Genomic DNA, 17,393 nt, shown 5'->3' on the forward strand with positions numbered 1-17,393 from the left:
TTGTGCAAGCTGCTAAAACCTTTGTGTTTAAGGTGTGTCTCAAGCTTAAGAAGAATCCCATAAACAGTATGTGAACAAAAGCATTAGGACCTTCCTTACCCCTCATTCTGTTTTCACGTTTTTTGCCCGGCTCTCTGATCGAATACTAAATAACGGTAAAAATGCCAACTAGTGTTAAAAAAAAAAGGTCATGCTTGTAGATAGTCAAAATGATAACCTGGAAAAGATGAAACCGACTTTAAAAAGTAAACATATTGGTCATATTTTGAACCTGATAGTGACATTTTATTGAAACTATATTTCACCCGTTCAATTTATTGCTAAAACTAACATTTCTCTGATCGTCAAGATTCTCCAATGTCATCTGAAATGACTCATGCATGTTCAATTAAAAGCTCATCTTTTAGACTGGAGTCTGCAGAGCCCACAGAGTGCTGAAGTGTTTATTGCGGTTGCCCGTCAGTCATCACAGGCCTGGATGAGTCCTTATATTCTCTACCAGGGGCAATTCTGGCAAGCCATGAATGTGGAGCCAAAGGCAGTCTGGGGCTTAGAAGGTTAACCATCTGGAATGGTGCATTATTTAAAGTTGCATATGCCTATGCAAGCTGGCTCTCAGATTCTTCATACTTCCCACTGCCAAGGTGTTCCCGTTCTCTCACTCTGATTTATTCGTCCTCCACAGTGTGACAGGACAGTCAGATCGGTCACAAAGGAGAGTTTTAGCTTCGGTCAAAACTTTGCAATTTGTTGATATTTGAAGAGACTGAAACTTAACACTCAGACTCAGAGATGCTCTTTTTAAAATGTTTCTTAATTGTCGTGCTAAAATCGAACCATGTCAACAACCTGAAATGTCTACATGTCCAAGAGTTTTTGCATATTATGTGTCCTTCTGAGCTCGAGCAGCCCACTCCCATCTGTCTTTGCCTGCTTCTAACAGCCATATCTAGTTAGCTCAGAGAACAACAATACTGTGTTATCATTTCGCTGATAACAAACATGTGACCTGACAGCAGAAAGACGCCAGCAAGAAAGTAGTGAGGAAATGCAGGGAAGACTCCAGGAGTCTTTTGTTAGTGTAGTCCTGGATATGTGTAATCCTGAAAGATCACATAGGCTCCAGTGATATGATATTCTTCTTCCTTTGACAAGAAGAATTACTCTGATTAAAAAAACAAACACAATCTGGTGCCAAAAGGTCAAACAGGGAGCAAACATTCCTGGATGTGCATAAAAAAAAAAACACTTTTGCACAAGGACGATTTGTCTGCTGAAAGTGGCTGAACATTTCCCAAATTCAGTGTTAAAGTTGAGTGTTTATATAAAATGCAGTGTAGGAAAAAGGGGAATAATTCCCTCTGAACTGTAAGATTACAGTACATACACACCAAGTGAGCTGAAAAATGAAACAAACACAGGAGTGAGAAAAGCTGCAGTTCAAACTGCCTCCTCAGGCTCTCTCCAGAAGTGCGTCAGTGCCAACAGACTGTTGTGTTTGGTCAGTGAAATTCTAATATTTTGTTAGTATTATTGGTACTAATTAGCAGGTATCTGAGTGTTGCACCCATGTAGCTTATGGATGCAGCTTGCTAACTGAGCTTGCTCCCTCTCAGCTAAACACGGTCACTTCTTGCTCTAAAAAGCAACACGGTAAAAGCCATGAAGTCTAAAAGGCTTCAAAAAGTGAGTCCACAAACCCGTAGGTGGCGCTATGGTGGCTACATCATCATCATATACAGTCTGTGTACAAATGCAGTAACAGTACATGATTAAATGTCCCTAAATTGAAGCCAAGAGTATTTTGTGGCAAATAAAATGTACATTATGTGATTAAAGGGTTTTTAGTTTTGCTGCCTCTCAGGTTGGTTGGCAGTATTTTTGGCAACCTCTAAATGGCAAAAGCAAATCAGCAAAAGACTGACAGAGGTGTTTTTAATCTATTCCAAATTATGTAAAATGTTTCTAAAAAAGTCTAACATTGGTAAATATATCCTTCTGATTTTGGGTTCTTAAACGTGGATTAATCCCAGCCTTAGTTTATAAATTATTATCAGTATTCTGGAGCTGGGCTTAACCCACATCTGGAAAACACGCTGTTTATATCTGAGTGTGGAATACAAAGATTATTTTATAAATTAGATATTCTTGATGTTAGTTTAATCTATTTTTCATCCATAACTGCTCATATATATTTTTGGTTTTATAAAAGTTAAAAAGTATCCTCCATATAAATGTAATTGTTTGAATTTGAACACCCTACAGAGATGGAAACAAATATGCATGTATTTGTATGCATGTCTTCTGCTGCTTTTATGAAGCTGTCTTTTCCTTTGCTGCTGTGGAAACAGTTTTCAGTTCAGGCTTCTTTGAGTGCCGTGTCTCCATCTGCTAATGTGTCTGCCCTGGATTAGTTACTGGGTTTCAGCAGACAGGCCCTTTCACCGAGAACACGATTATCATCTAGACACCCAGACCGAAGGCAGATTTACTGTGCTGCAAAGACTAAATAAGAATGCATGATGATAAGAGCCCTGAGCTGGCTGCTGTATTTCCAGTCTGCCAGCTTATATGTTTCACTGTCAAAACCTGCTGTTAAAGGTGAAAGCAAAGTAACACAAATAAACCTGACAAACTGTAGTATTAGTATTTAGTCGATACTGAATGTATACAAGACGTTACGTCAGGCCTTGCTTATGTCCTCGGCCTACTCTTGTCTGGTTTTCACAGTTCTGCTCTAAAACTGTGAAAACATATTTGCAGAAGCACATGTTGTTTGACTGAGGAACATGTGTGAAGTAAATGAAGGTTGTCTTCGCACTGCAGTCACAATCACATACTGCAGCACTAAGCTCTGCTGTAACGGTATCTGTGGTTTGACTTTTATTCCCCTTCCTTTCTTTTTCACTACATAAACCGTGCTGTACTAGAACGCTGCTGTGAAACGGCTCCCATTTTCTTTCGTGGCACGCTGTTCATCCATCGTTACTTCTGCGACCGCTTTTCATTTCTGTGAGAAATTAGCGGGCGATTTTTCAAAGACTCAGTAGGACAAGTACAAAAGTGACCACTGAGACCATCAAAGAGAAAACATAGCTGAGATGCTGTCGGAGAGTGTGTAATTACACAGTCATAAGTCTCCCGGGGTTGAGGTCCTGTGGGACCAGAGAGGTCTGGGTTTTATCCTCTGGCTCTTTCACTGAGGGCAGCAGTTACTTGTAATAACTTCCTTCTTCAGGGACAGTTTGGGCTTTAATAGCTACTGACCACCACAAAAAAATGGGTAATGAGAGTTTCCATTAAGAAATGTGTTGTCTGTCCTCATCCCAGGTGCCTCTAACGATAATGAAGTGCATTCCTGTTTCCTGGATCCCAAATATCATCCTGGACAGTCAGTTTCACTGATTACTGCTTTCCCCAGTATTTCCTGTTATCCTTTTCCTGCATAACAACACCTGAACTGACCCAGAGCCTGTTAGTGTGCTTAGATACAAAGAGCATGCTTTTTAACCACCCTGGAAATGTCTCATTTGAAGCACAAAAGCAGGAGTTTTTTAAAAAACAGGTCAAAAAAATGACCCTCCATGCCTAAATGATGATGTTACTTCTTCTCCTTAAATCTAAGGAGTGTTCAGAGATGGAGTTTACTGCGTGGTCTGTAAGTGCTCCAGCCGCTCGTCCTGCTCTTTCCATATTCCTTTAATGACATATCTATTTACCTCCAGTGATTGGATCAAGTGTCTTTGCTGTTCCTAAAACAAACCTCCTCATGCCAGACTTTCTGTTGAGAACTAGAGCTGGAATTTTATTTGGCTTTCTCGAGTCTCCAGACAGCTTCCCTGCAATGTGTTACAGTGGTCTCAGCCCATTGTTTTCCTGCTAATCAGTAGCAGATGTGTGTAGTTTGCCTGCATGCTCTCCCTCTCTCCCTCGTGTTCCTCAGCTGTGTGCTGTGTGTGCTCATGTGCTGACTCTGGAGCTCTCAGTCCAACCTCAGGGCCATGCCAGTTTCTTGTTCTTTGTGTGGCAGCGGCAGCAGTTCAGCCCGCTCCGCTATGATGTCATTGATTGCTGGTTGTGAAATGCTTGAGGAAATGAGAACCTCGTTGAACCCAGGCTGTACATTTCTTCTGCACCAGTGGTATATACTTCACTACTTTTGTTTTATTTTATCTTCTTCCCCCAAAAATGATGCCAGTTATTAGGAGAAACAGTTGGGAAGCTAATTTTTGTCTTGCTGCTGGTGAAAACTTTTTGTCATTATTGACTTTTCTTGCTTTTCTGTTTTGACAGAGGACAGCATCTCTGAGTCAGATTCCTGTCGAGGATCTCAAAGATCCCCTGCCTCCTCACTGGAAATGCTATATGTCTCCACAAGGGCGGCGATACTACGTCAACACCACAAACAACGGTAAGAGAAAATGTATCCTCCTGGTTTGGGCTGCATATTTTGAAGGCTCAATATTTGTATTTTTATCTAGTTTTGACCTGCTTCTAGAATCAGCCTGAAGTGGCTACTTTAGTTTTTGGCACTTTTTTACTGCAAGCCTCATTCACTCAGGAACTCGGGGTTCAGTATCTTGCCTAAGGATACTTTGACGTGCAGACCCGAGGAGCTAGAGATCGAACCACTGACCCTCCAATTGGTAGACAACCCACTTTAATTGCTGAGGCACAGCCATGCAGTAGTAGCCTATTTTGTTTGTTGCTCGTTGCTAACCGAGTGTTATGCTTTGTTGTGCAAGTTGCAGTTGCAAGACTGTGAATTATAGTTTTTAGGACATTTAAAAAGTTTGTTCTAGACTTTTGACAAATGTTGGATTAATTCTTTTCATTTTTTTAAAATCTTTTTTTACATCTTGCTGCCTAATTGCAGCTTGTTAGCTTGTTTCTTGCCACTGTCCCATTAACGTTACATAAGAACTGTGAAAATGCACCTGTCTAAGAATAACTTAAAATAATTAATGCTGATGCAATAAATAATGTTTGCTATTTTTCATTTTTTTGGGATTTGTGTAGTAAAGAGTCTGATAGTTATTTAAGAAACATTTTAATACTTATTTATTAATAAATAGCTTTGAAGTTTTGAAGCCTTCAGGGCAGCCCTACAAAAAAGCCCATCAACAGCTCATCGCTGTTTCATTTAGAAAATGCGTTGCTTAAACTGTACAAGGAAACAGATGTAAAAGTAATTTACTGAGTCTGACTAAATTTGAGTGTCGTGTTAGCTCTGGCAGGCTATGGAGTACAGCTAATCTCAGTGCCAGCAGACACTCCTCTGCACATCAGTTTTTTTTGGGTTTTTTAGCCTGTCATGTCTGGCAGTTTTCACAATCGGAACGATGATCCGAATGCTCTGGTGTACCAAACATTTGCTTTTACAAGAACAGCTCTATAAGTTTTCTTTAGGCTACTCTTGTTGATGTTTGTATTTTAATTTTTATTTAACTCATTTATGCCAGGCCTGACAGGCAGGAAGGAAGGGGTAAGAAAAAGGGATAAAGAGAAAGAGAGGAAAAAAAAAAAGAAAAACAAAGGGGAGAAAAAAAATAATTGAAGAAGGGTAGATATACATACATACATACACATATTAACACATCTATACACATGCATATACATATACACACATACACACAATCTTGCTGTGGTTTGCAGTAATGTGTGTACGTGCCTCTGTCATGGAATGTACTCACTGATGAGGGTAAGAAACTGCAACCACGCCCTCCGTGATCCAGAGGCAAACAGGGAAGGACCCAGGGGACCCGGGCCATCCACAGCCCACTAGGCGCTCAGAAGACCCGAGGCCACACATCCTGATGGCATCTGTGTGCACACCCCAGAGGGGGAAGGAGGGAGACCCCAGACGGGCCCCCACAGCCAAAGGGCAAGAGTCCAGAGAGCCAGAGGCAATGAGCAGCCCACCCCCCCGTAGGTCAGCACCCCCAGCACAAGCCGAGAACACGGCCCCAAGGCCCCAGGCACCCGAGAACCGCCCAACACCCAGCAGAGCCCTCCTCCACGTCAAAGAGGCCCGAGCCACCCCCAGGCCACAACCACCAATGGAGCGGGTCAAGAGCCACGCCAAGACATCCAGCCATGCACCACGGGACCCACGGGCACCCACACCCCAGGGGCGGTAGTTACGATCAGTGGGGAGCAGCGGGAAGCAGTAGGGAGCGATAGGGAGGGGTGACTCCCACCGTCCAGGACCGTGTCCCACAGGTGCCAAGGCTCAGCGAGCCACAGACCCAGGCCCTGCTGTCCACACACACACACACACACACACACACACACACACACACACACACACACACACACACAGGTTATATACTCATACACACACATATGACCGTCACACGCTCATGCACACACACACAGAACTCACATGGACACCAAGTGTGGGCGAGTGGGTACCAGCACAGAGCCAGCGGCACCCCAGGGAAGCAGCCAACCCGGCCCCAAACTACTAGCCAGTCCCTACCCCAGGCAGGGTGCATGAAACTGGGGTGTGGGAAGACCCGCCCTCCCCCTCCTTCCACTTAGCGTGTTTGGGGTGATGTGTTGGGTGTATGTGAGTGTATGTAGTGGGAAGAATGTGTATGGCTGTGTGAAAGCTACAGTGCTATTAAATTGGAGGGACAGATGTAATATGAGCACTGAGCAACAGCGCCCATCCACACCACCCCCCAAGGCCCTGAATGTCCAGGATGTAAATAAAATTGAGGAGCAGGCAGCAGTTAACAGAGATGTGGGGCCACCTCAGCAGCTCCACCCACTAAACACTGTGTGATATACCTGCCCCCCAAGGCCCTGTGTGTACTATGACGTTTTGTGAGCTGTATGATGTAATTAAAAAGGAGTGGGACATCACGCAGCACAGCGAGCAGAGCCGAAGAAGGACTCACTGCAGCACGAGCCCCCCTCCCCCAAGACCCTACGTGTGTGTGATGTGATGTTTGACTGAGTGAGAGGAGGGGAAGGGTCAGGATATATATGACCGAGAGGCAGAGGACTACCCCCGGAGGGAGAGAGCCAGCTAACTACTGGCTCACTAAACACCCCAGTTCCCTACACCAACCGCAGTACAGGGAAGGCAGGTCCAGGGCCTGAAGTGGCCACACCCCCAGGACACCACCATGCTCAAGGCCGGCACCTACCACCCACACCACAGACAAGCACGACGCTGTGCACATCAGTTTAACAACAGAGCACACTATTTAAGCTGCTTTATTTGTTGCACATCTTCAAGCCACTTTGTAACCCACCTCCTCTTCTTTTGTTGTTGTGTCAGACCAATCGCTGTCCTCTCTGTTGTCACTGATTTGCTCTGTTCTGAGTTCTGAGAGAAATATTTTTTACCAAGTGGTATTATTAGCTTTAAAAAGGTCATTTTCTTTGGACACAATAAAGCTAGCTGGCTCCCTCTGCTTTCAGGCTATATGCTATGCTAGACTAATCACCTGTAACCATACTTAACACAGTGTTGGTAGGGCAGAAGGTGCTGCATGTCACTCATATCTAGTTATATTTGTACCCACATGCATCAGAATGCATCAGGCTAAAACATTTACACTTTGCCCTTCTTCCTCAAAAAATGCGACAGCCACACACTTCCTTCCACTTCTACACTCAACATTGTCAAACTGCCAAAGATTCATTGTCACTTTTTATGCTAGGCACGATGGTCACTGCTAAAAGTATGCTGAATTAGCTGTTAGCACTTCCTGTTTGGAATTTACCCCTGAACATACTAACAACTACATTTATAATCAGAGACTTTGATGCTAGAAAAACCTTAAAGGCAAGCTGCATAGTTATAATGATCATCTTTTTATTTATTTATTCAGTGATGGAGTAGGTGAGTTATGTGTGGTCATGTTTGATGGATATTAGAAGAGAGAAAGCGTATATATTCCCGTAGATGACCCACTGACCACCAGTGTTCTCCAAGTTGATCTTTAAGACGTAGATTGTTGAATTCAGATGAATCAGCGTGTTCTTTCTTGTAGGCTCACTTGTTTATCAATTCATGAAATGGGAACATTGTTGCAGATATTACATTTTCACTCTTCACCTTTTTTGCAGATTACAAGTCACAAATGACTCTCCTGCTGTCTGTTGGAGCTTCTGTGTGAATAGTTGTTTCTAAAAGACATGCTTAAAAACATTCATTTCCCAATTTTAATTTGTCAGATGGCATTAAAAGATTTCCTGCTTTGCCTGCAGACCTCCCTTTGAATTTTCAATAAAGCATTTTTATGAAACACAAAGCTACCAGAGCTCCATTTTAGCTTTAAAATGATACCTGAGTGATTTCATGTGACTGTAATCCGGCTAAATGTTCGCTCAGTGTCTGTAGCTGTGACGGTACCAGAGGGAGACGGCATCCATCAGGGCCTGCGGATGGTGCCTTGTTTCTGTCAGCACAATCACCACTCAGTGTCTCCCTGATTAGAGACGCACACTCACACTGACACAGAGACAGCTTAATGCCCCCCCCCGCTTTATTGCACACATATAGCATAGCTTGCTTTTACTATCCCAGAGTGAAGCTGCTATAAAACTTGACTGATGATATTAACATCTTACAACTCATGTGCCTTTGACTTGATGATATAATAAAGTTTGGTTTTGTTTTTTACACGCAGTGATCAGCAATCACACAACAATCGCTTTCTTAAAGCTACAGAAACAATGGGCCTCATTCACAAACAGCAGGTACGCACAAATCTGTGTGTAAATCTTGCGTACAATCGTTTCATGCACGACTCGGTGCTTCATCAGTATTTTCGTCCCTGAATTTATTCCTGTTCTGTGGATACATTTATTCATGCTTCATGCGTATGAACAGGAGGCCTGTCTGTAGTTTAAATGTATCTAAATGAATCTTTTCTTGCAGTTTACAGTTTTGTCCTCCAGCTGCTACTGAAGATATTTACACACTTGTGTTGTTAATACATGCCTGTACAATTATTTGTCCCACTTGTGTCACCAGGAAGTTTTTTATGTGCGTTGCACTTGATAAGCCTGCAGCAAATACGCAGGGGCGATGATGCTACATGATCTAATGTGAAGAATTTGAGTGGAATTATGGAAAACCAATAGCTTTGGTTTGTCTTTGCAGAGTAAAAGGTTGAGCTTTTCACAGTCACTCTGTGGAATACATTTACACCAGTCACAGTACGGGCATTTTCCAATACAAATCTGACTGACTTGGATCCTAAAGCCCTCTGCATGCACCTTTAAATCCACATGGGTTATCTAGAGACAGAGATTGTGATTGATTGCTTATTAAATGTCCAATAACTGCTTCACCTTTGCCACCTGGTAGGCACCACAAATTCTTTCCTGCTATTGATGCCATATAACAGGGTTAACACAGAGTCATTCTAGTGGCCAGTAAAGGGGATTATCCAGGGTATGCGTATTGGCTAATGACTTGTGATTGACAAGTGTTTTGGAACCAGCCTCGAGTGGCTAGTAGAGGAACTGCAGTCTTTATCACTCCTGTGACGTCTTTGTTGTTTAGCCCTGGAGGCTGTGACTCGGTAACCTGATGTCCACAGAGAGACGATTACATCACATCAAACCTCCTGCTCTATATGCTGTGAACCTTTACCTTCGGGCGAAAACCTGCAAAATCCAGACATCACTGAACAAAAACATTCCTGATTTCCTCCTGGAGACAAAAAACAAACTATTTTTATCCTGTAAATGTTTGTTGTAACTCAGTCTGAAGACAGTTGTCTGGTGGCTCTCCTGTCCTGCCCTGCTTTCAGACAGACAGCTGCTCTCAAGACTGGAGTTTGGAACAAATGCTCACTTTTTCAGTGTGAGTTCCTACGAAAACTCATAGGCACTTGTCAGTAATAAGACCTGACTGGAAGGAACCTCAGAACAGTTAGAAAAATTATCCATACTTGGCCTTGTGCCATGAATCTGTTTCACATGTGCACCTGGCTCCTTCATATAACGGGGGGGCGCCGCCCGGCAGCCACCGAAGAGCGAAACCAGCTTCACATCATGTCCTCTGATCGCGGCTGCGGCGGTCAAGCTGTGGTGATTAGCAGGGAGCTAAACTTAGCTGAGGTCTCCACCCAGGCACGAGGCCGGGAGTTTCTCCTTCTGTTCTTTCAGGATGCAGTGAGGTGCTCAAATGCTGCTGTCTGAAGGCTGGACCCAGCCTGCTGTTGGATATCGTTATACGGCCGAGGTCTCGTTTTTGTGTGTTTGGCGTGCTGGCACAAAAGGAGTCCCACAGTATTTCCTCAGAGAAAAAATGATTAATTTTTCATAACTTTTTTTTTAACACATCAGCAGCATCTGTATCCTGGCTCATAAAGAAAGCAATATTGTTGCTATGGTGTTGTGAAACTGACCTCAGAGGGCACGGAAAAACCTGCAGGACTTATTTTCTGCGTCTTAACTGCACGATGACTAAAAGCTTAGAGAATACACACACACACACACACACACACACACAGTATTACAGGTCCTGTGGTTCTTTTCATTTCACCACCACAGCAGCTGTTTCCAAACAAACCCATTTGATAAAATTTTTTGGGTATTTATAGCATCTCTGCTGTTTTCTTTGGACTTCCCTTTGGTTACACTAAAGTTCAGCTAGATTAGATACACTCTGTGTGTGCATGTGTGTGTGTGCGCATTTGTGTTCCTGTGTCACCATAGTAACAGAGCGGAGTGCGTGGGTGAGGGCTGCATGTCCTTGTGTTGGGGATTGTTTTTTTTTTCTAGGTTTTCCTTCCTGTGTTGCTGGGTGCAGCAGAGCTGTGGTGCTGGGTGGTGTGGCTCATACCCGTCTAAGATTCTCTGCTCATCCCAGCGAACCGGTGCGCTGCTGAATAAACATACTAAGCCAAAGGCGTCACAGTTGCAGCACACATACTGTAGATCCAGTTCCAGTATTTTTCATTATTTTTATTTTTTTAATGAATAAATTCAGAGAACAAATAAAATTTCTCTGAAGTTAAATCTGCCCTGTAATAGCCCCCCCCCCTTTTTTTCTTATATATTCAGCATGTTTTACACACACTTTACTACCAACAGTATTCACTCGTCTGCCTTCACACACATGAACCTGAGTAACATCTTAATCCAGAGGGTTTAATATGATGTGGGCCCACCCTCTGCAGCTATAACAGCTTCAGCTCTTCTGGGAAGTCTTTCCACAGGTTTAGGAGTGTTTATGGGAATTTCTGACCATTCTTCCAGAAGCACATCAATGAGGTCAGACACTGATGTTGGAGAGAAGGCCTGGCTCACAGTCTCCTCTCTAATCCATCCCAAAGGTGTTCTATCAGGCTGAGGTCAGGACTCTGTGCAGGCCAGTCAAGTTCTTCCACACCAAACTGGCTCATCCATGTCTTTATGGAGCTGCTTTGTGCTCTGGTGTGCAGTCATGTTGGAACAGGAAGGGACTGCTGTTTTTTTACATTTTTATGGTGACAGGTCAGTAATGTCCAACCATCTATTTTTCTTAACCATTTCATTCAGGGTCACAGGGAAGCCTGAGCCCATCCCAGCTATCACTGAGTGATATATCAAAGACAGGTTCAACAAGTCACACTCACATTCACACCTACAGTGAATTTAGAGTCACCCGTTAGCCTAACAAGCATGTCTGTGGACTGTTGGAGGAAGCCGGTATATCTGCAAACTCCACACAAAAGGTCCCCAGCCAGCCGGCAGGTTTGAACCAGGAACCTTCTTGCTGATGAGGTGACAGTGCTAGCCACTGTTTCACCATGCCACCATATATATAACATATATCACATCCAAATGATTTATTCTCTAAATTAGACAAGAAATATCAACATGATTGTTTTTGTTTGTATTTGAGGTAAAGTTGAAGGTTTGGAAAACCCTTTAAAATGTAAATAATATAACAAAATCCTTACAGTTCATCCAATTCAGAGTCAAAGGTGGGACTCTGTCATAGAGAGAGGCTCCCTGGACCGGTCATTAGTTTATATATAACAGAATTCATAACATTTTTTTTGTGAAATTTTTAAAATGGATACCTGTGTCCATCCTTATTCATCAACATGCATTTTTGTACCATGTTTCATTGTTTTCTCTAATTTGCAAAAATTCTCTAGCAACCTTCTGACAGTGACTTCTCTTTTTTTTTCCTGCTGTGTCAGAGACATTATGGGATGGAGACGGTGCACTCAAAGAATTCAGAATTAAAAGAACGACTTCCAGGAGAAAAAAAAAAAGAAAGCTTTTAAAATCTTTATTAGGTTCAACTGTTGATTCTGTACATGCAATTTTACATGTCCCAGTAATCAGTGAAATTAAAGATAAAACAGATAATGCCCTAAATTATCCACTCAAAGAAGTGCCTGAACATGTTGCCAAGATGGTTACATAGTGGTGAGATTTGCTTCTAAAGGACTTCACTCGAGTGTGACAAAAATGACCGTGACCTTGTAGAAGTTGTTAAATTCATATAAACTAAATAGAGGGTATATGATATTTATGTTCAGCCTTTTTGATGTGTCTGCTATCTGGGGATAACGCACTGAATGAACGGGGTGCTCCGACTGATAAAAACCAGATACAGGAGGTAGCTAATGCATCAGGGACCTGTGTCATATGGTTATGAATAAAATATAGCAGCAGTGTCAAAGCTAACTAGGCCATTCTCCTTCTCCCTGTTGAGAATCAGGGCTGTCTCACATCACTCGGTGTGGCTGGCATCGTGGACAATAAGCTGATGCGGGGTTATTTTTGCTATTAGGCCTGCTGTTGACTAGTTTGATTCCTGCAGTTTTCACTCTCTTCCGTTGTCGGTCACACTATGCAAAATAAAAACATGGTGAAGTTTGTGGAATCGGGAAAGAAATGAATGCTTTTATGTTCCATAAATGAGCCCCGTGCCGATGCAGCTTGGATCATTAGGTGCTTCATCCTGTTATTGATTTCATGAATTCGCTTCATTAAGACTCATGTGAAACCTCAGAAAGAGGCAGATGGAAAAGGGAGTAAACTGTGCAGCCTCGGGTCTTTATTCTGTAATTCAGACTGTCAAAGTAATTTAGGATGATTGACACCTTTTTAGACTTCATCTCATCTGTGACAAGGCAGGCTGATGAAAATCGCTCCTGCTGCTGCTACATATGTATCACTGTTTCCGAACGAGTGAGTGTGGCAAGTGTGAAGACGGATGTGTGTGAAAAAACAAAACGCAGTAAAACAAAAAAATCTGATGATCAGAGCCTGGAAACTCAGCCTGTTCTACTCTGGGGTTAAACACATAGTAAATCTGTGGGCTTTTGCACCTTTTAAATACACGTACAGCAGCTATTTCATTGGAAAGAATATTTAAGCACAATTCAAATTGAAAATACTAACAATAACCTTACTTTGCAACTCTAGTTTAAATCTGACAAACGGGGTTTTATGAAATTGTGTTTTTAATGATGTTTTGACTGCAATTCCTCTAGCGAGACATAATAACAAGCAATTTCCCCCCAGCTAATAAGGTTATACAGTCATTTTCTGCATTAATATCCCATTTTTCTTACTGTATCGATTTGTTTATGACAGCCTAACAGAAAGGAATGGTTACATTTATGGGCAGTGAATGCAGGCTCTGCCCTGTGTTGTACATCAAACATGAAGACACAGCTTCTCTCCACGAGCCCGCTGCCAGTTATCCCCTCCATGCGTGTCATTTGAGCTGATGGGCTTGGCTCAGTTGTCTCCTCTGTTGAGCTTCGCCAAATAGGGCAGGGCCAGCCAAAAAAGACCCGAATGAATTTGAGAGCTCTTTACACATTTGCGCCTCTTCTATCTGTGATCATAGCAAATGGCTAATTGGGCTCATCGCTGCAGCTAGAATGGACATAAGGGAGTAAATCTTCTAATATGAGGGCCCGTGTTGGATATGCTTTTGCTATCTTTGTTCGTCACCAACTTTTCCAGAAGGAGAGAAATGGGGACAGATGATGGGAAAGTGTCGTGCCTGTGTGAAGCTCAGTTAAATCTCTGATATTTATCAAAAGAAATGTTTGAAACATCGTAGATGTTTTTTGTTTTTTTATGTCTGGACCTGTCGTACTCAGCTGAACCAGGATATGAGAGTAATGGTTGATAAAAGATGCTGCCTTTGTTTTTAATATAACTGAAAAGGTGTTTTTAATTCCACACAATTCATAGAAAATTGAAGAACAACGTACATATACTTTGTTGCAAGCATGTAGCAGACAGAATGATTAACTGTCATTGGAGGAGAGAACTTTAAGTGGTCCTACAAAGGCTACTGCTGGTTTGACCTTCAACTGCCACGTGACTTCAGCCTGGAGAGTATTTTAGTGCTGTCAGCATTACACAGTTCAGTTAGTCTGTGTCAGTACTGCAGTCCAAATAACATTTACTTCTGTGGACTCTCTATTATTGACGTTACAGTCTGTAAAATCTCACCACTAGATGTCAGTAGATTGCAGTCTGCCGAGTTCTGTTTTGTGCAGTGGACAAGCCTATCTACGGTAGCTGCTGCAGGACAAACAAGTCGGGCCGCTGTTCCTCTGAAGTGAGTGTAGGCTGTCAGTCCACTGTTTACCTCAGCTGGTGTCCAAGTCTGCTTACTCTGGAGGAGGCTGTAAAACTTTATGACAGGAGTCAGCGAAGCTCACATGTGTCCGCTTACAGCGATACTGAGGCGAGCTGGTTTTTCCTCTGTTATTGAGCACTGCTGTTTTTGCTGCTGTTAGCCACTGTTAGCTGAATTTTCTTTGAAGAGGATGTAACATTGTTACAACGTTAGCTGGCATAATGTTAGCTTATAACCAGCTGTTGCTGTTTAGCCGGCTCGTTGTCAGCTGTGCTGATAATCGGTAATCGTGACAGTATCCGGAATAAATAAGCATGTTGGTCTCCAGCCACATACATAAAAATGCGATTAGGCAGAATGGGGACGTCCATCTCGGCCACTCTGTTCAAGATGGTGGAAACATGGCAGCTTCCATAAACCAGCGCCTGCTATTATGTGTTTTTAATTAAATAATTTGAAGGTTTTTTTGTGCATCAGTTTTTTTGGAAGACGTAATTTCAAACATACACTGATTAGTGTGTAATTACGTCTTCCAAAAAAACTACATGGCAGTGTTAGAAAAAGTAACTCCGCCATGTAGAAACTGTCGCCACCAGAGGGCAGCGTTTCCTCAGTGGGTGTGTTAAAATGTTTTCATATATTTGCTGCTGTTTAGCTTTTCATATTTCTTTGCAGCTACCCTGACGTTTTTTAGGTTACATTTTACAGAAAAGGCAAATATAATATGGTTTATAAACATAATATTTGCCTGTAAAAAGACAAATATTATATTTATATACACTACTATATATCTATCTGCATCTGGAGGAATGTGAACAGCAGTAAGAAACACACTGGCCTGAATCTTTACAGTAAAAACACTCTCCATCCACTTTGGCTGTGTTTGAGGTCAGAGCATCACTGCTGTAAACACAGAGTCTGTCCCTCTCCTTCCCCCAGAGTCTTGGGTTCTGTACGCTTGGAGAACGTTCCTCCTGTGCAGCGCAGCAGTTTGATCCAGAAGGTTGTGATGGAGCCAGGTTTCTGTAAAGATGCAGCTACAATGCAACAGTTTCTGATTTCCTGTTGCTAAGTGATCCTGACTCTTATTTCACTCTTACTATTTTTTTTTTTTTTTATCTTCCTGCAGAAGTAGGCTGGGTAGTGGAATATAATTGGGCCATCTTGGCCTAACTAACTCTTATCCCGGCTTTCTAGTGGCTGTGGCAGGGCAGAAGGTCGGTGGTTCGAGCTCTGGTTCCTCCAGTCTGCACATCTCAGTATCTTTGGGCTAGATACTTGGCCCCACATTCCCCTTGATGTAGCCATATAGTGAATCTAAGACAGCACTTAAAGGCACAGAATAAGAGCTATATGAATGTGTGTGTGAATGGGTGAATGTGGCTTGTAGTAGACGTGTGGCATATAAGTCCATTTGAATGCTGACAAAATAATAATAATAATAAAGTTATTAGGTTTTGGTCGTTAGGTCATTAGCTGCACATGAAGAATAACCCACATTAGCCACTAAAACAGTGACAGGCTTAGTTAAATTTGACACAGCTGCAAAGATTTTGGTCAAATTGAAGTGGACACACATCATGTTAGTATTTGAGTATTTTATGGGATCCTAGAAACTACTTCCACTACTCTCGTGCTGTCAACAATGACTTTATTTACTACTTGACAAACAAAACAGGCCCCGCATTAAAATATGTACACAGTAAATCAAAATGAACAAAGTGAAACATCGAACTGCGGTTTAGATATGACTTTTTCTACTTTAACTGCTGACTATGACAAGAGCTAAATCCCATCTGTGGATCACTTCTTCTTATGGTTTCCCAAAGTTGTTTCCAGAATTGTCAGCAGAATAACAAAAGAATGTGGCAACTCGTATTACTTTCTTAATGTCATTGTTTTTCTTCCCCTTCTCCCAAACGCCATTAGAGACGACATGGGAGAGACCGTCGAGCGCACCGGGGACCCCAAAGACCTCCTTCCGACACAAGAACTCCCTGCCAGCAGGTACTGAATATCTGTTCCTCCATCTCAGTTTCTTTCACTTCAACTTCCTCCAGTTATAATGCCACAGGGCTGTGAATTCTCTTAAGATTCCACAGTGGCACAAAGCGCCCACTCAAACACACCACACACAGACACTTCCTGTAACTAACTTAATCTGTAGCCTCAACTAAAGAACTAAGGCCTTCAGTGTCCCTCTTTTGGCCCAGCTTCTAAAAGAAGACAAGCAGAAAGAACCAGTAAGGTTTGTTAGGTTGTTTCACACTCTAAGAAGTGGGGAAACACAGGAAGCTGCTTTCATTCATTTATTTCACTTCAGTTTGAAATGACGGGGGGTGGGAATTCCACTCTGAGTGTTCATCAGCTGGAGATTAACTCAATAAAACCATCAACTGATTCTTTAAAAACGTCATTTCATGTGTCTCTTAATTTTGCAGATGTTTAAGTGTTTGGTTTGCAGTAACATTAGTAACTTTTCTGGGAATTCCATAATCCATGACTCAGTTGCTGTTTCTGTAATCATCAGTTACTTAACAGACATTTAGTCATATTAAACTCTACTAGACTGCTACTTTAATACTTTAAGCTAATAATGTTAAACCCACAGACAATATAAAAGATGGACGAAGCGTTTTGAAGCCTTAACATGAGCCTTTCCATTATTGCCATCATGGTTGCAAAAAAAAAATGACATCACGAGAAGGTGAAGACTTTGAAACCGCACTCTCATTGGCTGCTGACTTGTGAAAGTTAGCCAATTAGCATGCAGTTTTATTTTCACAGATAATCAACTACTTTTTAAAATATAAAC

The 17,393-nt window shown here is 42.3% G+C and overlaps 1 protein-coding gene across 1 annotated transcript in view; it reads left to right on the forward strand.

The window, feature by feature from the left end:
• Positions 1-17,393, forward strand: part of gas7b (growth arrest-specific 7b) — a 74,639-nt gene that overhangs the window by 18,582 nt on the left and 38,664 nt on the right. Inside the window, exons 2-3 of the mRNA XM_030754308.1 lie at positions 4,294-4,411; positions 16,508-16,585. Of these exons, the coding sequence (XP_030610168.1) occupies positions 4,294-4,411; positions 16,508-16,585 (196 nt within the window). The remainder of the gene's footprint in view (positions 1-4,293; positions 4,412-16,507; positions 16,586-17,393) is intronic.

This window comes from Archocentrus centrarchus, chromosome 19, assembly GCF_007364275.1.
Source record: "Archocentrus centrarchus isolate MPI-CPG fArcCen1 chromosome 19, fArcCen1, whole genome shotgun sequence".
In the NCBI taxonomy this organism is placed as follows: domain Eukaryota; kingdom Metazoa; phylum Chordata; class Actinopteri; order Cichliformes; family Cichlidae; genus Archocentrus; species Archocentrus centrarchus.